Source organism: Tribolium castaneum, chromosome 1 (genome assembly GCF_031307605.1).
Source record: "Tribolium castaneum strain GA2 chromosome 1, icTriCast1.1, whole genome shotgun sequence".
Lineage (NCBI taxonomy): Eukaryota > Metazoa > Arthropoda > Insecta > Coleoptera > Tenebrionidae > Tribolium > Tribolium castaneum.
In genome coordinates this window covers 8332949-8355463 of record NC_087394.1, presented here as the reverse complement: position 1 = coordinate 8355463, position 22515 = coordinate 8332949, and the positions used below count along the sequence as shown (strand labels likewise).

Below are 22515 nucleotides of genomic sequence, written 5' to 3'. Positions count from 1 at the left end.
TTCCTCTAAAACTTTTAGTTTTGGGTTGAAATTTTTTTTACTGAAAAACTAAAAATGCCTCTGTAGGCGGAACCGTTCCCCGGAGTGGCTCCAAAGTTTTTACGAAAAGATAGATAATTTCAAGCACATTTTGATGCTTTTTTGATTTTTAGTCTTATAGTTTCCGAAAAAATGCCAAAAACGTTTGAGTTAGCGAAAAATGTCGGGTAGCATTAGAACCGACTTGGAAAGCTCTAAAAAATGGCATAGTAGGCTTCAAAGCGATCAGATAGGTTGGTTTTTAAAAATGGTGTGATGAAAAAAATTGGACTGTTTTTGATTTGGTATTAATTTTAATTGTGTCATCAAAAAATATTACGATCAGCAAAAAATGCTGTAATCAACTCAAACATAACTCATTAAATATTATAAAATTTAGTTATTAAAAAAATGCAATTCAATTACAAAGATATAAAATTACTAAATCAAATGAGTAATGTCTTTAATAATGTCTTAACACATCTTTTATTTAAATTTTAGAACGTGTTCATATTTAACGACTTTTCGACGAAAATGTATTTCGTAGTCATACCATTAAGGTATACGCAATAACCATGTGATGATATTATAATAACGAAAAAAAACATTACATCAGCTTTTTTTCAGTCTCTTACTAAATTAATAATAACAGAAGTCACGAAAGCTGACTTCACATTCAATGAAAATAAGAACACAATTATTCTAAATACAAATAATTATTATTGTCAGTCAAAAATGTTTATTACTGCCAATTTAATTTCATAGAGAAACACAATGACACAAAGTAAAACCAAGCTTTGTGCCAAAAAAATTCAATTACATTTCTTGTTAATGGCATTCAACAGGAAAACGAAACTGAAATCATTACAATGAAAAACAAGATTCCAAACCTACACCAACAAAAATATAATTAGATATCAAGCCCAGATATCGTAAAATAATCTTAATTAAATCACTTCCTTGCACATTCAACATTCAAACGCTCCAGATACAAAGTTTGTGTGTCTTTGATTCGATTCAGCTATTTGTTCGCATTGAACTGTCACCGCCAAACAGGTTGGAGTTATAACCGCCTGCGTCTTCATTCTACCGAATGAAATGGTGGATGTATGAATCACAAACGAGCTGACCTTTAACAAATATGGTCTGAAAATGAACGATATCGTTGCACAGAAATTTTCAAAATAAAATGATTAATGTTCCGGAAAAACCAGAAGAGAGGTCAACTTCTCCGAGTGCCGTTCGTTAATGCTCCAGAAGTATTTATGTTACCTTAAATCCTTTCCTTCGTTGACAGCACAAGCAGCCTGCCAGGAACACCACGCTGCAAACAGTTAATAAAACTGCCACAAGTCCTGTCAGCAATTGGGTGTGAGAATCTGGAACAAAATAAGTGGATTTTTTACCAGAAGGGTCTCCTTTTGCTCGATTTAGCTGAAAGCATTTGTCTCGCTTTCCTTTTGTTATTTTTAAAACAACCACAACAGGAAAAAGCAGCGAAATAAAGAACAGTGTATTTTGTAAAAAAATATTAATAAAATCGCCAAAAACATTAGGAACATTTTTAGGGCCTACATCAGAAACTTTCTAACTTCTAACATAGCTAGAACTTTAAAATTTTGTATACGATCTAAATCGACCATTCTGAGTTAAACTAAATTATTTTCAAAATAACTGAGCTTCAGGGATTACAAAAAATTGGCGCCATGTTTAAAATTTTAATAGTAACCACGCATATTTGAATTTACCTTCTCAAGCTGAGTAAAATTTACCCAAGTTGTTGGTACTTATCTGACATATGTCAATATTTTTGACATATGTCAATTTTTTTTGTTAAAATTTTCATTTGCAAGAGTTTATCTAAGATATCATGGCCTTTTTTGCATTCGATAACCGAAGGTTTGGACAGTTTTCTAAAATTTATGAAAATGTCAACTGTCAAAATTCATGGCTAGTATGATTTTTTCAAAAAAACTGCTATAACTCAGTTTTTTCAAATGGAACGACCCTATTTTCTTAACGGCAATCCAAAGATTATTGATATTTATGGTGAGTTTTATCAATACGTCCTATACCTGTCTCACAGTTTTTGAAAAAAATCACAAAAAACGGATTTAATTCGTAATTTTCATAGTTAATCAAGTAGACCTTGCAAAATGGTTAAAAATTGTAAAGCTTCAATATTTTATTTAGTTTTTAGGTGGTTCATTATCGAATAAGCAGTAAAACAATAATATATAATTATAGTTTATTATAATTATAACTTAATAAATTATGTAAAGAAACTCATTTAATTTGCTATCGAATTTTGAACTTCTTGAATGAAAATGGTGGACAAACAAGTTATTTTTATTAATTAGTAGCACAATTTTATCGTATTTTTCGAAAGTTTACTTGATTGAAATGAAAATAATGAGTTAATCTTTTTTTTGCAATTAATTCAAAAACTGTAAGAGATAGATATAGAGAATGTTAATAAAAGTCTGCATAAAAATTGATGTTCTTTGGCATTGAGAAAACAGGGTTATTCCATTTGAAAAAACTGTTTTATATTCATTTTTTAAACATCAATTTCAAAAAATCATAGTAGCCTTGCAATTTGACAGTTGACAATCCTGAAGACTTCAGTTGAACCTTTGGCTATCAAATGCAAAAAGAATTATTTATTTATTTATTGTAAAGGATTCATGATATTTTAAATGAACCCCTGCAAATAAAAATTTGTATAAAAAATTGACATACTTCAAAAACTGTGACAGATAAGTATTGACAACTAAGGTACATTTTATTCAGTTTCAAGAAGCAAATTCAGAAATGTAATATAAATAGGTGGTTACTATTTAAAATTGTAAAATTGGCACCAATTTTTCATAGCTTCAGCTACATTAGAAGATAAAAAGTTTCTAATGTAGGCCCTAAAAGAATCAGCCTGTATAATGGTGTTTTAACACTTATCAAGTTATCAATGCTACGACTGAAATTTCCATGTTACCGAGAAGGTTTTTCCTTTTCCGAAATGAATCATTTATTAGTTAGTTCTTCATGCTTTGTTTAAAATTTAGTCATTTCCTAAATCCTTGATTCTTGGTTCTTTTTATGAAGGTGGATACTAAGTTTTTTATCTTCTTAACCTCTTTAAAGTTTTTTAGTTAACTCATAAGTCGTAGTAAAACTATTTAAAACTGGTTAATTAATTACAGTAATACTTTGTCGACCATATCTGACAAAAACTGATTGAGACAATTGCTCATCAATCACATAAACAATTTTATCACAGCTAAAACAACCTTCACTTTCCGGTATAATGCTCTCGCTGTTCTGTTTATTCTATGAGCTTTCAAATTTTTGCAAAATTCATGACGTCCACAACTTTTTGATTTAAAAGCTAAATTTTTGCTTTTTCTTATTATTACCACATGTAAAGAAAGCAATTTGTATTTATCGTATTACAAAAATTCATTCAGTTGGTATACCGGAAAGAGGGTAATAGCCATGACTGCATGCGGGTATTACTGATACCGAGAATTTTAGTTAACTGTTTGTCTTTATCCGTCTGTTAAAGTTGTAGATTTACTACAAATTGGATACAGCAAAATGGTAAAACAAAATAAAATGCCTTCTTGGAAGTTCATTCATTCTTTTTCGCAATTAAGGTAATTATTACTTAATGGTCGCTATCCGCTGAGTAATTAAATTCCGTTGCTGTGTGCAAACACTACCGGCGTTTGTCAAAGAAAAAAAACTAATCTAAATATCGCGCATCTAATTAGAGTTCAAATCACAAGAAAAATGTGCTTCAAGTGACGCAAAGATAAAAGTTTTCACATCAGTCTTTTTATTAAAAATACGGAAGTTCAATATTATGTATTGTTACGATAAACTTATGAGCGGAACAGTTTGCGTGTTTCAAGTTTAATGCTATTACATGTGTTTAGTTTTTTCTGTTGATGGTGATGATAATAATAATTTAATTTAATTATTCATTCTTTTTGATAACTTTAATGACAAAGAGGATGGAATTAAGGTTTTGTGTTGTTTATAAGTTCTGATCAATTCACAGCACCGGTAACAAACAAACAGTGAATCAATTACTGCAACAGCAGTTTCAAAGAATAAAACGTGTTAAGAATATTACGTTAATTCTATCCATTTAACTGATTAAATTTTTAAAATTAAATGGATTATCAAGAGATAGTGATCTGTTTGAGTAACAAATAGAAATAAAGAATAAATACAGATTCTAAACGAAAGAAAATCCTGAAATGTACCTTAATTATCGTTCCAGGACAAGAGTAAACATTCCATTAAATGTAACCTACATTCAGTTAAATCAAACGTTCAGTTAAGTTGTCCAATGAGGCTAAAAATACCTTTTTAGATGCAATATACTCGTAGGTGTAGAATACACAAATTATTTTAATCTTGTGTTTAAATCTTTAAGATGTGTACTCTTTGCCTTCCAGTAATTTAATCCTAAGGTTATACTTGTAATTCGGTACAGAAAAGCAGAAAACTTGAACCTCTAATTTGAAAATACAAAAATTGTGTAAGTGTGTAGGTACATAAATTATTTTTCAAATTTAAAATATCTTAAACCTTGTTCGTATGTTGTTTGCACATAAAACGAAAATGCAAAATAAAATACATTATTACAAAAATCTAAAAAGCCCTAAATTGTAATATCAGACGAGTGACGAGTACTTGTAACAAGAGCTGATTTTTAATAAAACGAATTCTTTAATAATTAGAGCCACCATCACATTTCAAGCAACAGAGAACTTTTATTATCAAGTCAACCCTCATACAAAATTTAAAGTGGTTCAAGTTTACAAACTCAAATTCATTGTTTACAAATGATTCATAAAAAGTGACTCAGGTTTTAAATTAGATTTTTACAGAGAAATTAAAATCAATAGCGTGTATACGAAGTAAGTTTGATTTATTTTTGCTGTATCTCCAAAACTAATAACCACAGAAAATTCACTGTTTGCTGTTAAATACTTAATATTTCTCTCAACACAAGGGATTTTTTTAAGAATTATTCAAGAAATCCTTATAGAGGGTGAGTCAGTTCTAAGATACCAAAAATACTAATTGCACTTCCCACTTGGATACTTTGATTGATTTTTAAAAAACATTAATTGAATTAATATTGCTTTTTTATATTTTAAATAATAATAGTCCATAATAAAGTTTTAGCGAAATATCAAGACAGACTTGACAATACTCAGATTAATTTTGAATTTTTTATGGATTACCGAACTGGTCAGCTGAAACCAGTATTATTGGTTGGAAATTTAAAAAAAAATAGAAATAACACCACTATTGACTCACCCTGTATGTAATTAAAATTAATTAAAATTATGTCAAAACAATTATTATTTCTTATGTCATTCCAAAACCTTAAGTATTGTGCAAAAATCCGTAAAAAAATTTTTTACTTATTTTTTATACAAGGTGTGCTAAAATGATTTTCATCCAGTCGTCCGTGAATTTTTCACGTAAAATCAGACATCGAATAAGTAAATTATTAGACACCTCTGCACAACGGACATTTTTGTAGGAACGTAAGAAAAGCATTGGAAAATAATGTAAGAAAGACGATTGTGAGAAAAAGAAAACTTGACTTAGAACCACAGTAAACTCAGCTGATATTATGTGCCATGTAAAAAATTATTATAAAAAAACATGGCTCCTAAAAACAAGCAATCAAAAATTTAAGATTCAAAGTAAAAAATCTGTTCATTTTCTTTTTTAATAATTTTATTTTTATTTTAAAAACATTTTTAGTTATTTATACTTAGTTATTTATACTGTTAAGAATCTTACAGATACGAACATGATCAAAAAATTGAAAATATAATAGAATAGAATATTTTGAATAGACTTAAAGCTATACAAAAAATATAACATAGATACTTATTTATTCAAAAATCATGCGTACGAATAAAACATTTCTTTGTAAAACATGCTTAAAATTATTTATTTAAAATTGCCTCTTCACAACGACAATTAAAGAGTCTCCACCGGTGTCCGTTGTTGAAAGGTTTTACTGTAATACTGTTGCCATTCAATGGATTAACTCGGAAATAATTCGAAAATAACTTTCAATAATAAGTGTTTTCTTGCACAGTGTAATATATTTCAGTTTTCTTTTAATGAAACTTTTGAATGTAACTGATAGTAACAGTAAAACAATTTCACAGCAAACTAGATGAGAATCATTTTAACACACCTTGTATAAAACATCATTCAAGAACTACTTGATTTAGAATGAACTAGAAAGCATAAAATTTTCATCATTTAATATTTTAATACATTTTTAATTTTATTGATCCTTAAGAATTGCAGAAAAAATCTGAAAATATTCGCATGGATCGAGAAGAACACATTAAGTACATTTTATCTATGATTTCTGGAAGACTATTAGTTTTTAAGTTTTGAGAATTTTTGTACCTTTGTAATCTTGTACAAAAATTTTGATAGATCGAAGGTTGTAAAATTTCTGAAATATAAAGGGCACAAAATCTAAAAAGTTAAAAGCAAAATCACATCCAGTTGCAGTGTTGCCAACAGCTCCCAATTGCTGCCAACTCAAACAGCAACTTTTGATCACCCGGTATGGTCACACATTGTTTTATAAAATACCTTTATAAATTACACACAATTTTGTTTCTCCCATAAACAATTAGCAACAATACCAACATTAAACTTGGCTAAATTCCAGCTTACACAAAACATAGTGGGACATTCAAAATGAGTATAGCGCGTTTTAATTGCAAACTTTTCGCACGATTAACAATCAAAAAACCTTGAATGGGTAAAATACAACTATTATTATAAACTCAATAGCTGGGCATGCTGTTTGAAAAAAAAAATAACTGGATAACCGTTCAGACGCACGTTTGTGCTCAATTAACGGATGAAATAACAGCAAGTTGCACTTTACAATGCGGCAGATTTATTTATTGGTGTAAGGAGTGAACGGTAATGATTGATTAGCAAAACTTATCGACTGTCCATGAAAGTGATAGTGGGCTTACAAACGACCATAACTGGTGACTCACCTGCTACCGTGTTCTCCAGATTAATGGGCAGCCCATTGCATAATGCACACAGCAGCAGTCCAGTGAACAGACCCAAAACTCCCCATGGTTTTTCCATAATTTGCAATCTTTCATAAAAACAAAAACATCATTCACCAAAGACCAGTCAACGGTTGTCTCATGCACTGCACCCAGTCACCAGTTATCAACCCAACTCACACGTCACATCTTAAAACACACAATTACGCACTTAATCACTGGTGTTTTCGCAGAAAACTCGCAATTTTTAACAAATAACTCAGCTCTCCAACATCATTCAACCATTTTTGCGTCGAAATGACATTTCACTCGAGCTCCAGTCGAAATTTTTTGCGCTAGCACGGCAGCGCCCCCTGCAGGCAATAACCCATTTTTGACACTAAGTGACAGTTGTCTAACCTCAAAATGGCAACAATAACAATCACGGAAAATTCCAAAGTAAAGAACAAGGAAAAGGATTTGAAGGAAGCCACAACGTCGCACGACCTAGACCAAGTCCTAGACAAGGTCAAGAAAATTGATAACACATGTTCGTTCATAAAATGCAAAAATCGGACCAATGACTTCGCCATCGAGTGCAAGTACTGCAAAGGGAGGTTTTGCCCCACGCATGGGCTCCCCGAAATACACGGGTGTGGGGATGCTGTGAGGAAAGACGAGAGGCAGAAGTACTTGCACCCAAATGTGAAGTTGACGCAAGAGAAGCATTCGCAAGCACAAACTAAACTCAATATGAAACTGAAGCAAATGCAGCAGGAGAGGAAGGCAAAACAGGGGTCCACAAGTAAGGGGAAGAAGAAATAATTTTCTTTATAATGTAACTAATCGTTTGTAATTTAATAAAATAAAACATCAATTAACTTGATAACTTTATTTATCAAATATTGTATACAAAAATACACTTCTGTAATCTAAAAATCAGTCATGACACTGTACCAGGTGAAACAAATTTTATCAATTCTCTCTCAAGACGCTCCTTTCTGGTTAAACTAAACTTTTAATAAAGTTTTATACATTTTTTTCAACCTTTCAATTGTTGGGTTCAACAGTTAGTTTTTTCATTTTTACTTTATTAATTCTAATCCCAATTATACTTTATCGATACTGTGTGATTTAACGCACCAATGTGGCTAAAGTTTCGAGGAAATAAGTCCTTGATTTTTTCTTAATTAACATTCTTTTATAAATATGGTAAAATCACAAGTTCCTTGATTATTGAAGGGACTTCCACAAAAATTAAACGCTTAAAAAAGTTCCTAAGTATAAATCGTAAAATAATATCGTTAAATAAAAATTATAAACGCTTGTGAAAACATAAGTACTACTATTATTTACAAGTGTCTGAAAATTTGCAAATTCAGTACAAAGCGTTGTAGAGAATTACTCCAGTAGTTCACATATCGAAAAAAATACAGATTCGGGACTTCCCCACAAAGATACATTGGTCTGAAAATCACTCCTTGAACTGCGTTTTTTTTTCGAATGCACGCTAAAAATTTCAGTGTTTATTCTTATTTATGGTAAAAATGATTGTGGAGAATAATAATGTAAAAGAATTTTTCAAAAAATAGCTTTATTTAGAAGTAAAAAAATAATCTTAAATTTTTGTAATTTGCCGTATCATTTTTGAGAAAAGTTTTTTTACTCCAAAAATTTACTCCTAAATAACAATAAACATTGAAATTTTTAGCCTACATTTGAAGAAAATGGTTCACCTTCAAACCAAATAATGTATCCTTGTGGGGAAGCCCTGAATTTTCATTTTGTTTCTACATTTGGAGGACTGAAAAGATTCTCTATAATGCTCTGAACTCGGAATTCGTATATTTAAAGGAAAAAAATGTATCAATGCAAATCCTTTTGCCTATAACAAGAGTCAAACACTTTTTACTTCCTCCTACTAAATATGTCACTACATTTGTCCATTCCAACACTTAAAAAATCTTTTTTAAAAAGATGGATTTTTTGGTTCAATTAGTCCATATCTAGCATATTAAATATTTAGCTCAGCAAAGTGGGTGTGAAATATCTAAGAAGGTATACCATTTTATAAGCCGTATTTTTTTTTTCTTAGCAAATCTTATTTAAAAATCTTCATACCACTTACCAGCATTTAAAATATTTTACCAAGCATTTCTGCCAAACAATTAGATTATTTTACCTAGCATTTACAATATTTTACTTAGAAAATGACTATTACTTACTCAGCAATTTATTAGTATCTAATTTTTTTATAAAGAAACTCAAACCCCCTTCTTTCATTCTTGCTTCAAAATTAACTATTAACAACGCATTAAATTTTAATTGAGCTTTCTATAAACCGGCCGTTTTCAAAACGTTGCGTATACGATTGATTTAAATTGAAATAGTTAACAATTTGTAAAAAAGAAAACTGTATATAAACAATGAGAAATTAAAATAAAAAAGACCGCCCTGCGGCAAACTTTTGCTAATGGAGTCATTAGGCCCAGTTTCTAGAAACATAATAATCGGAGAGATAAATTTAACTGAAGTTTAATAGTACCAGAAATCGGGCCTTAAGGCCGTGTTAACAGAACGTTTAATTGCAATTAATTCAAAATAAATTTTTGACGTTTTTCAATGCAAAATAAATAGCAACTTAAGATTTTTTTTAATTTTGTATTAGTAATTTATTGGATCCAACATTCCAACTCAAGCGGTAAAATAAAACTACTTGAAAAAAATTTAGAACAATTGATAATTATTGACATGTTTTTTATGAATCTTTAAATATTGAGCATGAAGATCTTGAAATTTTAGGTATTATGGCACGAAAATGTCATTGTTTTCTAAAACCACTGAATGCTTGTCTTAAAACTACTTAAAAGTGATTTTTAAAATAGTAATACAGAAAAATATTTTCCTTAGCATCTGTTTAGTTTCGTCTATACTAATTATTCCATGTATTCTGTTAACGTATGTACAAGATTGTAATATGTTATTTTAGCACAAAATAAATGTTTAATGTTTGTTGTTAAAACCTACAATGTGTACAGATTTTGTATTTCTTTGATTGTTCACAAAACTTGTAATAATTTAAATTAACATTATGTAAAAAGTTTTTAAAAACGGTTTCTCTATTTTTTATATTATATTATCGTCAAAATAAAGTTACAATAAAAAATAAAATAAAACAAAAATATTTGTATTCAAAGTGTGATAATTATTGTAGAAGTGTTAATAGTCAATAAGTGTAAAATAAGTGTACATAAGTGAATAAATATAAAAAAACGAGTTGTTAACGCTCCCAAGTCAACCTTTTAAGTTTAAACGTTTTTCTAATTCACGATTTTTTACTTACTTTTTGATTATTTTTTATTTACTCGTATACGAAATTCCTTCTTGGGAGCTATGTGCTAGCTATATGAAATCAACGTGTAACAAAATAAATAATAGGAGTAAAAACTATAAACAAATGCATTTTACTCCTTTGAGTTTTTTTTTACGCTTAATGTTTATAGCTTATAATTTTTACTTTGTATAAATTTCAAAAAAATACCATTGTATTATACATTTTATCATTATATCCCTTATCGTGCTCTTTACATAACTTTAAATTTTAGAGCATTGAAATAAAAAAATTATACTTTTTACATTTCTCTAATAATTTTAAATAATTCTATAATTTAAGTAAAGTAAAAACTTTAGTCATCAGTATATCTCAGCTTGATACTCAACGCAATTAGTGAACAAATTGAACTAGTGAACTAGGGCTCGAAGCGCCCTCATTTTTGTTCCCCTGTACTAAATTTTTGGGTACAGAAAATCTCGTTATTTTGCCTCCTAGCATTTATTTCTCCCTAGCATACACATTTTCCGAGTTTTCACACTAAATAGTATGACAGCGGATAAAAGTTGATTCACCTGGTACAAGTATAAAATAATAACTATTTTGTATGTATTTCCTGCATAATAAAATTGGCCGTGACAAAAATAACGCAAAATATTGACCAACCTATCACAAAAGTGAACCAAAAGACGTGTCTAAATGGACTAGAATATTTATTGTCATAATTCCCGATATTTCTTGCGCAATGTTGGCGAGCAAAATACACCAAACAAGCTGGTATAATATACTGTATTAAAACGCCAGCATATGAGCCTGTAAACGCCACCAAAGTCCTCAAATTGTGCGTAGAAAACGCCACAACAATCGGGGGAACCACCGCAAGTGTAGGGAACGCTAGTCTCCGCACAAAAAAATTATATCTCTCCATGACGTTAATATCAAGAAACAGGGACTTTAAATTATTCTGTAGCGTAATTGCGATAATTGGGAAGCTCGTAGAAAGCGTAAACAAGGGAAAAGCTCCCAGAAAATACTTTATGACTTCCATAAAAACGCCAGAATCGTCTGATTCCGTTGGAATAAAATTGAGCGTATACAAGTCATCCAAAGTTTCAAACGCAAAAGAACCAGTCATTGCTAACAACAAATAAAAACAGCAGATCGACAAATAATCCAAACCGATTTGGCGAATAACATGCTGCTTATTGGCAAAAGGCGCTATTAGACCAGGAACCGAATGATGGCACATAAAACTATAAATACTTGAGCCAATCAGGCTCGGAACACCGCTCAAATGAACCAAATCAGGGTGGCCTTCTTGTCCATTTTTTGACAATCTGATACACGCCAGCGTGATCATTATAACAAACGCTGACCATCGCAGGGCTGTTGTAACAATCTGGAGATATTTGGTTTTTTGGACTTTAAAATAAGTGAATGGACCAACCGATAACGCAAAAATGGCCACAAATATACGATACATGTCAATTTTTGCAACATTTAACGAATCGGAACACTTAGTACTATAATCTTCTGTATCGTTATTGTACGACTTACAGGTGAGGTCCACTATTGTTTTCGAGACGGCTGTGGCGTAAATAGCTAAGTCACCGTATAGATAAATACACAGTGAGACGTAAAACAACAACTGGCCGAATTTATTAAAATAGAGTTTGGCCATTTCGCCTAATTCTACCTTTGTATTTAGATTATAGTAGCGCTTCCTTCGACGGTTTATGCTCATAATGGCGGTTTCTTCGGTTGTGTTCTCAGGTTCGGAATCACTGTCAGCAGGTACTTCACTTTCCTAGATATCGAAAAAAAATAATAATTAAAAACACAGATTATTATACAGGTAATGCAAAAGTCTCGGAGCAACGCTTGCTCAACTGAGTTAAAGTTTCTTATGACAAAAAATTGTTTGTGCCTTTTTCACGAGATATAATTCTTCAAAATTATACATTTGAAACTTGTAAATTCTTGGACTTTAATTCATAAAGAGGTTATAAATACAACAGAGTCCACATTAACTGGTATTAAATAACGTATCAATAGTAAATTTTCTTCAGATCTAAAAAAGTTTTCCACCGTTCAGATGTATTCTCGAATTTAGTAATCGGAAACAAAATATAACATTAAACAGATCTCTATTGAAAAAATCAACAATTTGTATAATATTATTTGCCCACGATAATAATAGCAATAAAGTCAAATTTGAAGCTTTAAAAAAGGATTGTTACGGCGAACACCGAAAGAATGTAATAACTACTAATAACACTGATAACTGATACATAAACTCGTTCAATATACAAAAAAATATATATAACAAACTAGCAAATTCGAAAATATATTAAAAAGCAAGAATTAATACGAAAAAAAATTTTTGTTGCCTAGAAAAAAAATTAAAATAATCTAGATGCCCAACTTTTATTACCCTGCAAAAGTTGGTCCGACACTTTTTGGATCACTCTGTACGTAAGAATACGACACAACGTACGAATAAAATCTTAACATTTAAAAAAATGATTGTATTTGTAAAAATTACAGGCAGATAGAGCATTAAATCCTCAATAAAGATTAAAGTACTTCAAAAATGTTATGGTAAACTTATTTAAAAAAATTACTAATTTGCACCAAGTCCCATATTTTTCAAAACGTTGCGAATAAAGTTAAAGATACAAAAAAATATTGAAAAAAAAGTTGTATAGAATTAAATTTCGTACAAAAATGTTCACGAGACCATTTCCCTAACAGCAACCGTTTAAGTCGAAAAGCCGTTCAATCCACGGATTCGTCAAGAATGGGAAAATTTAAACAGATCTGTTTAACAAAAAGGTGGCAAAACGTCGGTCGAGTCAATTATAAAACCATAATAAATGCGTGCGTTTTCAACATTTTATTACGTCAAATTAAGTACCTAAAGTCCATTCGGAATTGTTTGGAATTAAAATCAAAATTTAAAAAAATAATAAAAAATTGCAACTCCATTTATATTTAACATTTTTGAAATTTTTGACACTGACAAGTGATTTAAAAAAATGAGGTTTAACAGACGATGAAAAGTGAACCTAATAGAAGTATGGAGTTAAAAACTTTTATGTAGGAAATTTAATTATTTATAAATCTGTTTCTCACACTTTTTTCTATCCTCAACCCTTTTCGATAAATATGGAACGGTTTTATTATGGGTTTATGGAATTATTGGCCTCCAAAAGTCACCCCAAAATTACAGATTATATTTTTTATATTTAAAACTACTTCTCCAATTTTTATAAAATTTGGTATACAGGAATCAAGAGGGACAACATAAAAATGTTATGTTGCTAATTAGTAAAATAAAACATTTCCTTTTTGAATTCTACCTAATGAAATGGTTGTTTTCCATTAAAGATACAAAAAAATACATTTTGAAATTGTATTGTGTCTAGTAAACCTAAAAACTTGGATTTTTTTAACTTTCTAATATGTTCTTTGTTTTGTTAATGTAGTTCATTTAAAAATTTTCATAACAAATATATTCGGGTTAAAAAAAATCCAATTACTGCTTCAGTTAGACCCACCAAGGATTAAACACAATTTAATATCTTACAAACTAATGCAACTAAAAATATTTAAAAAAGCTGATTCCGATTTGCCAATAAGGCGCTATAAAGTATCTGATGGATCAGTTAAATAACCTTTTAACAAAAATGAAGACTTCGGTTTTCAGGGATTTGCTTAGTCAAAAAGCTGTATAGCCAAATTTTGTAAATTCTAAAGAGCTAATTGCTTATTTAATCAAAGGTGATTATGTGAGTACATAAACGACAATTTAAAAAATTCAACTTACAGGCAGATAAAGAAAAGATTATTTCATATGCTTTAACTTCGTAAAGTAAGTATTTTAATAATATTCTTAATATTATTAAGTAAATAAACATCAAATGTTACAGTCAAGTCTATTAAAGTCAGTAATTCTTAAAGAATATGATTATCAAATTTTCCAGTTTTAAAATTTCATTTTGAAAGTAAAGGAATATTTGCAAGTAGCTTTAACCGGAAGAATATAGCGTTTAACTTAGCAGAAATTATTAAAGTAGACGATACATTAGTTTCCTCTGAAAAAATTAAAACAAAACTACGAATTTTAAATTAAAAACTTAATACATAGTCAGAGATAAAAGTAATGCAAACACTATAAAGACAAAGCGCAAATTTTAAATGATTTTTTTTCTCATATTTCTCGTGGAAATTTGACTCAGCCGTTTTTCTGAGTCTATTAAGAATGCAAAACTCAACATTCCTGTACTTTTTCTAGGTCATTAGTGAATTGGTTGAATTTAAATTAATTTAAAACGAGTTGATACCGAGCGAAGCGCCCTCATTTTCACTCTGTCGTACTACAAAAGATCGTCTCCTAATCTATAGTCCTCCGTATCAAACTATAAAAAATTACACAACTAAAAAACTTACATCAGTTTTGTGAGACTGGACGCGTCTCCAATGGACTGTGGCGTTAGCACAAGCCATCGTTTCAATAACAAAAGTCACTGTTATGAAACTGACCAGTGCTAAAAGACTCACTAAAATTGTACTTAAGAGCCATCCCGCCCCGGCAAACACCGAGGGGAGAGTAAGGGCACCAGTGCCCACAATTAAATTGAAAACGTAAATCAAACCCACCTAAAATAACCGTGTTAATCGAAAAACAACCAATAAACAATCTCACCCATGACGAATATTCATCAGCCATCCCTAATACAATTTGATCGTTCTGTTAAAACGTAATGTTCCGTAACATTCCTAAACACTATTTTGATAGTGTGGCTTTAAGTTAAATCACAAAATTACATGTTCAAATTTCTGTTTTTGCTTTGTTCGTTTTTGTTGTTTGACATTTTGATGACGCACAAGGTGACATTTCCCTACACACAGCGTTAAAATCCCCAAATTTGTCAACTTTGACATTAGAAATAAAAAGTGATTTTTGGTTATCTAAAGGATTATTTTTATAATTAGCATTAGAATAGAATTCGATGGCTGATTCGGATTTAGAAGAATTAAGGAAGCAACGTTTGGCTCAGCTGCAATCCCAGTACAAGGTTGGTTACATTTGCCCAATTTTTGCCTATTTTAAGATTTTGGTTGGTTTAGGGAGACGCAGAAAATGAAAATTCGCAAAAAAGGAAGGAAGAACAAGCCAGGGCACAAGAGGACGCCAAAAATTCCATCCTTTCGCAAATTTTAGACCAACCGGCAAGAGCTCGTTGTAAGTACATTTTTCAAGTTAGGTGGCACATGATAAGTTAAAAGTTAATTTTCCATAACTTTTAATTGTAAAATAATAATATCAGTTGCGACCTTGGTGTAGGGAGGACTATAACTTAGGAGACGATACGATTTTGTGAACCCAAAAAATTAGTACGGCAATGGGGGCGCTTCGAGCGCTATACCGTCTTAGCGTCAATCGTTTTAAATTAATTTAAATTTAATATGAAAAAAATTCCTTATACTTTTTTTGTATCTTCAACTGTATTCCCATTTACGATAAAATTTTTGCATTATGTTTATGTCTTAATATTAAAAATTTAATGCTCTATTTGCCTGTATTTTTTTAAATTCATTGCTCTGAAAACTTAGACGGTACAGATATTAATGATAATAATAATCCATAACTTGGTCTTATTATGTTAATATTTGCTTCCAGTAAACACTTTAATGTTGGGGAAGCCAGACAAGGGCAAATTGGTGGAGAATATGTTGATACGAATGGCACAGACGGGGCAGATTTGTTCCAAAATTGGGGAAACAGAACTTATTACCTTACTCGAAAATGTGAATGCTCAAACCCAGCAGAAGAAACCAACTGTTAAGTTTGACAGAAGAAGGGCTGCATTGGACTCGGATGAAGACTTTTAGGTTTTAGAAACATGTACGTTTATTTTTAACTTTCATTTAATTTTTTCTTAATTACACCTGTAAAATTATATTAATACGTATAAAACAATAAAATAATTTAATCACAACAAACTTGTCTACACACTTAACACACCAGCAGGACTAGAATGTTTTAGGTACTTTAGTTTTAAATTACTCTTTTTTCTCGTGTAATAATTCTGAAATTTAAAAAGTTAGTTACATGAAATGTGGTTTATAAAGTCACCTTCTTCCTCATCTTCATCCGCGTCCAAAATATCGGAACAACAAATTGAGTACAATATCAAGGAGAGAAAGCCAAGAGGCAGACCAAAAAGGACTGTTGTCAAGACAGGATTTCCCCGCCACATGTCAGCCAGTGATGTTCTTGCCTCAAAGTATGTTCTATAGAGGCGAACGGTTATACTATTTCCGCCATAAGCCTAAAAAGTGGATTTTATGTACCGTGAAAAAAATCAATGTTTGTTATTTTATTATGTCCAAGTTCCATTTTATTTTTATTTAGTAAACCTCAGCTTGTTTGTTAAAAATAACATTTTGTTACTTACTGGTACACTTTGATTGTATATTCTTTCAAGGAAAATATCAATAGCATCTGCAGTCAACTGAGATGGATCATCTTCAGGGATATGATGGTGGTTTGTGGTTGAATTTAAAACCAACAAATGCGGCAATGGTAAGACCTGCATTGCTATGCTGTTTGCCAATTCAGGGTTACCAACCCAACCAAATTGAAAATGTTTATGGTATTTATCCCTTTTCTTCCGTATGATGGACTCGACCATATCTCTAAATTCCAACATCTCTTGACTTATTTGTTGCAATTTATTTTCTTCAACAACAACCAGGACAATGTACTTTTTCGTTTGGAGAATCTCGTTTATGTTGCCTCTTGTGATTTTTGGGAACGTTTCAAACCGCTCTTCGTTTATCCATTTATACATGGAAGAATTCAAGTGTTGTGCTTCCTCGGATTCGTTCAAATCAACTGGGCCTGATTCAACTGAAATTAATTATAAACTAAATGTTCTGTACAACATAAGATATAAATTAGTGTTTTTTTCAACAGGTATTTCGTTACTATTGCAAGGTCTGTCATTTCCGATAACTAAATCCAAGAAAACAGATTTGACATGCCAAAAACTTAACCCGAAAATTAAAAGTGTAAGGCAAAGGCTCAAACAATTTTTTTACACAAAAAGTTTTAACTTGGTTTTCTCAAATCAAATTTACTAATCTGAAATTATTCTACTGAATTCGAATAGTCTTGTATGCCCTAGAATATATTAAAACGGTACCCAAATTATAGCTGTGATTATAGCAAAAATTTTACCAAAAATAATTCGAAAATTACTCCATGAACCAGATAAAAAAATACAGTTACATCTTCATCTTTGATCAAGTTATTTATTTTAGTGAAATCACAAGAAATAATTAGTTTTTTATATTTTTCATAAAGGAGTTTTTCGTGCTCAAATACCACTTTAAAAAAGACAGAGAAAAATGTTCTTGTAAATATCTGCTTTATTTTCCAAGCAATTAATTTAAAGCCCAAAATAACAACATTTTTGACTAAGTTATTAAATAATTTTCGCAAAATTTTACAAAATTAGATAGTCTTTTATAAAGAGTGTATGCCATTTATAATCAAATTAAGAAATTGTAGGTCTTAATTTTAGCGAAACTTTAAGAAATAAATTAGTTTATAAATTTATAAATTAGAAAAAACGTAAACAAATAATTGTATTTGACGCAAATAAATTAGATCTTGATACATTTGAGTAAAATCTTGCAAGAAAAGAGCTTAAACGGGCTCAAAAAAGCAAAAATAACATCGTTATTGATGATACGGGAATTTTTTCTCAATACTTTTAGTAAAATTTCAAGATGTAACATGAAACATGATTATATTTAGATGATTTACATGTTTTTGTGAATATCCGAAATTAAGTTGAAAATTAATACCGTGCGATTTTCTAAAACTTTCATCTAGTTATCCATGGTAGTTACGTTAACCCGATGTCCTGATGTCCATTACGAAAATAAGATTCCAACATAATATTTGTATGTTCTTGAACATTTTGGACATATTGACAGGTAAAGCAGAGAAAAACGTTCTTGTAAATATCTGCTTTATTTTCCAAGCAATTAATTTAAAACCCAAAATAACATTTTTGACTAAGTTATTAGATTATTTTCACAAAATTAGTTAGTCTTTTATACGAAAAACATTAAAAAATGTAAAGAGGCTCGAAAAAGTGTATGCCATTTATAATCAAATTAAAAAATTGTAGGTCTTAGTTTTAGCGAAACTTTAAGAAATAAATTAGTTAGAAAAAACAAACAAATAATTGTATTTGACGCAAATAAATTAGTTCTTGATACATTTGAGTAAAATCTTGCAAGAGCTTAAACGGGCTCAAAAAAGCAAAAATAACATCGTTATTGGTGATACGGGAATTTTTTCTCAATACTTTTAGTAAAATTTCAAGATGTAACATGAAACATGATTGTATTTAGATCATTAACATGTTTATGTGAATATCCGAAATTAAGTTGAAAATTAATACCGTGCGATTTTCTAAAACAACTATCTAGTTATCCATGATAGTTACGTTAACCCGATGTCCTGATGTCCATTACGGAAATAGGATTCCAACATAATATTTGTATGTTCTTGAACATTTTGGACATATTGACAGATAAAGCGATCCTGAAGTTATTTACGCTATACGTTTCACTGCTGAGATAACTAGATCGAATTAAAAAAAAATTAGTTTTTTTTTTAAGTTTATCACTCAAAAACGTGCTAAAAAGACGGGAAAAGCTGAAAATTTTGACCAAATAAAGAACATTTCCTGTTTCATCTTAAAAAAACGTGATTGAGTAAATGTTATCAATTTAAACTTAAAAAAACACCCCAATCATTGTTTAAAATTTGCGATTTTTCGGCCCGTTTTGCCAAAATTTCGCCAAGATTTTATGAAAACGAGATTTTTAACCGAAATATCAGTAAAAGATACATTTTTGATCAAACTAAGAGCCTAGATAGACATCCAGATTTTTGGCAAAATCTTAAAAAATTATTTAGGTTATGTGTTTTTGAAAATATTCAAAGTTTTTCGTGCTTAAATAACAAAAAAATAGTATAGTATTACTAAATGAGCTGTCTCAAACTCAAATGCCAACGTCTCAGTTAGTTATGAAATATTAATACACTTAAAAAAAATTAATAGTTAATGTAATTTATAGTGTCAATGAAAGATCTAATCATTAATAACTATTTTACAATTTTGTAAAAACTTAATTGTGGCACTCATTCTATTGGAGCACTCCTTTGTCGTGCTCTAAAACCATTCGTGCCACAATAGAACCTCTTATAAAACTCGTATAATATACTATTTTTTCGCTTCCTAAACAAAATTATACAGCGTGCTCAAAAACTGGCGCACCAACTCAATGGTGTGTGGTAGAGAACTCGTTACATATAAAGGTAAAAATAGTAAAAAAATTCTTTGTATTAAAGTTATTGATAAATAACGGATTTTAGATAAATGATATGTGGCAACGTTGTCTAACAGTCATGATCGCAATAGAATTTGATCAACAATAAAAATAAATTATATTTGAAGCGGTTTCCTAGGAAATAATTATCAGTGTTGGCACATCTACACATTGTGATTTTTTGGATGAATTTTAACTTTTTTAAATTAATAAAACTGTTAAAGTCTGAAAGTAAATTTAAAAATAATTATTCACCGTTTTGTTACGTAACGATTACCTGGTATGAAACATAAAAACATAAAAAAATAATAAAAACTAAAGAAGTTAACACAATAAGTTTGTAGCTCCAGATTTTTTAAAATATGACTTTAGGAATTTTTTCAACATTTTTCCCGTAATCTGCAATTGCTTCTCAATAACGTACCACTGAGTTGGTGCGCCAGTTTTTGAGCACCCTGTACATTCAGCTTCCGGAAATGTATCAAAAAAGAACCAACTCACTTGGATAGAAGTAATGCAAACTTTCCTTATACACAAAAACAGCCGGCAATTCATCAACATCAACATGTTGTTTCGCAATTTCCTTGCTAGCGGCGTAGAAAAACCCATGCGGTTGCAATTTACTAGCAACATCGTAGTAGGCCTCCCACAGCAGCCCCTCCTGGTCCCCCACATACATGAAAAACAACTGATTCATTTGCTTCAAGTTTGTTAAACTCTCTGATCTCGTCACATCTTGCACAGGTGGCCCAGCCATTCTGATGGCAAAATTAACAATATCGTCTTTGCTTCTGTCCCCATGAAATGTAAAATCTTCACCTGGCTTAATAAACTTGATAGTGGGGAAGCCATTTACGGAAAATTCGGTGGCTAATGTTGGAAACCTCGTACAGTCCACTCTACCAACTCTTATGTTGGTTTTATACAACGCTTGGGCAACCTGTGCCCAAACCGGCTCCAATCTTTTGCAATGACCACACCACGGGGCGTAGAATTTGACCAACCAGAAGCCACCCTCTTTGTAAATTTCGGAGAATTTGTCGCTTAATTCTAGGACTCTGGAAGCGGAACAGTGGGCCAACAGAGCTGCAAGCATTTTTTTTGAATAAGTGTGATAAGGAGTGATTCGAAACTTACCACAAAAAACTGCCAAATAACCGTACATGTTTGACGATTTTATTAGTCGATTCTTGTGCATGTGTGCATTACAAAGTTTTGCGTTTTAACTTAATCTAATCACGAATTTATTGATTTGTCCCATAATCTGATTTAAACGTGACCCAGTTGCCCCACATTAGTAACTTTGCATTAATTTATTTTATAAATTATTTTGGGTGTAAAACTGGGCCCCCTTTATAACAAACTCACAAGGGGTAATAGCCGGGTATGAGAAAATAACCACCACAGTATAAACACCGATAAAAACTAATTCTTCTTTTTTCTATTACTAGGATAAATCACACCCTTTATTACTTATTACAACAGGATGTGCAAGCACAATAACTAGGATTACGCCCCAGAATCCCAAAACAAATAACAAGAAGTCACAGAATAACAAGAAGTCTAATAAACATTCGGTGCCAAATGTACTTTAATGCGCATGTGCGACCAAAATCACCACATTCCAGTAAACTAGAAAGTTGATAACTGGGAAAACCGAAAATTAGTAGCAAGGAATACAAATCGCTGGAAATAGTTACACGCAACATTTACTTGAACACAGTTTACTATTTACAACAATGAACTAATAAACAAATTACGGGCGCAGTTGTTCAATTTCCGTCAAAATTTTCAACACAGAAAGAAATTTGAAAAAAATGGCAAGCAAAAAAACATAGGCGGATAGAGCATTAAACTCCCAATACTACGACATAAACATAAGGCAAAAATTTTATGGTAAATATAAACATTTACCAATTTGCACTATGCCTCATATTTTTCAAAACGCTATGATGCGGGAAAAACGTTAGGAACGGTTGTAGAGAATTAAATTTTCTACAAAAAATGTCCCTATCTTCAACAATTTAGGCCCTAAAGTCGTTCAAAGACGCCTGTGGTCAAATATTGGAAAGTTAATTTATAGCTAAACCGTTGAAAGTACAAATATGGTGTGCCGACTTTTTTAAAGAAAATTTATTTTTTTTCTTCAACTTTGTTACATTTTTTTGTAAATAAGAGACAAAACGCAAATTTTAAATAATTTTTTTCTCATGAAAATTTTAATCGTCAGTTTTTCTTAGTCTGCTAAGAATGCAAAGCTAAACATTTTTGCATTTTTTTCAAGTAGTTAAAACTGAAGTCCCTATCCCTCACGGTCAAACTCAAAACCTAAATCTATACTTATTAGACTCAACAAAACGACGTGCGAGTATTTTACCATTGAATAAGCTACACAATACCTTATTCAATGATTTTACTATTTAATAAAAAATCCTTCACTTTAAAAAAATTAGTGTACGTCAATAAGGTATTGAAATTTAAATGTTATTGTAATATACAGAGTGTAATGAAAAGATGAGAACAACAGGAAACAAGAGGCTCTCTAGCTCAAAATAGAGCGAGTTTCGATTACCTCTAGACTCTTAGACGAAGTTGCATCGTTCAAAAGTTACAAAGCACAAAAGTACAAACATTAACTATTTTCGATTTCCTTTGATAACTTTGTTGTGAAATAATCGATTC

The 22515-nt window shown here is 30.6% G+C and overlaps 5 protein-coding genes across 9 annotated transcripts in view; 2 read left to right on the top strand and 3 right to left on the bottom strand.

Moving 5' to 3' along the window:
• The window catches only part of LOC103313170 (uncharacterized), a 39937-nt gene extending 32708 nt beyond the window's left edge, over positions 1-7229 (bottom strand). For all 4 annotated transcript variants that reach the window (XM_015978349.2, XM_015978351.2, XM_015978350.2 and 1 more), the window contains exons 1-2: positions 7086-7229; positions 1291-1397 (exon numbers count right to left, since the gene is read on the bottom strand). In XM_015978349.2, coding sequence (XP_015833835.1) covers positions 1291-1397; positions 7086-7182 — 204 coding nt within the window. In that variant the 5' untranslated portion in view covers positions 7183-7229. The remainder of the gene's footprint in view (positions 1-1290; positions 1398-7085) is intronic.
• A 279-nt stretch (positions 7230-7508) lies between these two features.
• LOC656302 (uncharacterized protein) lies at positions 7509-7971 on the top strand. The gene has a single exon (XM_962842.4). The coding sequence runs from the start codon at positions 7509-7511 to the stop codon at positions 7905-7907; it is 399 nt and encodes a 132-aa protein (XP_967935.1). The 3' UTR covers positions 7908-7971.
• On the bottom strand, positions 7960-15309 carry LOC656216 (uncharacterized protein). The gene is made up of 3 exons (XM_962759.5): positions 15122-15309; positions 14866-15075; positions 7960-12220 (listed from the first exon to the last, which is right to left on the bottom strand). Exons 1-3 carry the CDS (start codon positions 15143-15145, stop codon positions 11012-11014), a joined length of 1443 nt encoding a protein of 480 aa, XP_967852.2. The 5' UTR covers positions 15146-15309; the 3' UTR covers positions 7960-11011.
• A 9-nt stretch (positions 15310-15318) lies between these two features.
• On the top strand, positions 15319-16422 carry PDCD-5 (Programmed Cell Death 5). Its single transcript, XM_962678.4, has 3 exons — positions 15319-15494; positions 15547-15661; positions 16100-16422. Exons 1-3 carry the CDS (start codon positions 15429-15431, stop codon positions 16309-16311), a joined length of 393 nt encoding a protein of 130 aa, XP_967771.1. The 5' UTR covers positions 15319-15428; the 3' UTR covers positions 16312-16422.
• Tmx3 (Thioredoxin-related transmembrane protein 3) lies at positions 16330-21411 on the bottom strand. Of its 2 annotated transcripts, XM_008195710.3 has the most exons (5): positions 20971-21410; positions 20335-20919; positions 16878-17332; positions 16556-16751; positions 16330-16508 (listed from the first exon to the last, which is right to left on the bottom strand). In XM_008195710.3, the coding sequence occupies exons 1-5, from the start codon at positions 21029-21031 to the stop codon at positions 16483-16485; spliced, it is 1323 nt and encodes a 440-aa protein (XP_008193932.1). In that variant the 5' UTR covers positions 21032-21410; the 3' UTR covers positions 16330-16482. The 2 variants fall into 2 exon arrangements, with proteins under 2 accessions (XP_008193932.1, XP_064211700.1); XM_064355630.1 differs by lacking the exon at positions 16330-16508 and having other exon boundaries at positions 16524-16751; positions 20971-21411.
• Between the last annotated feature and the right edge of the window lie 1104 nt (positions 21412-22515).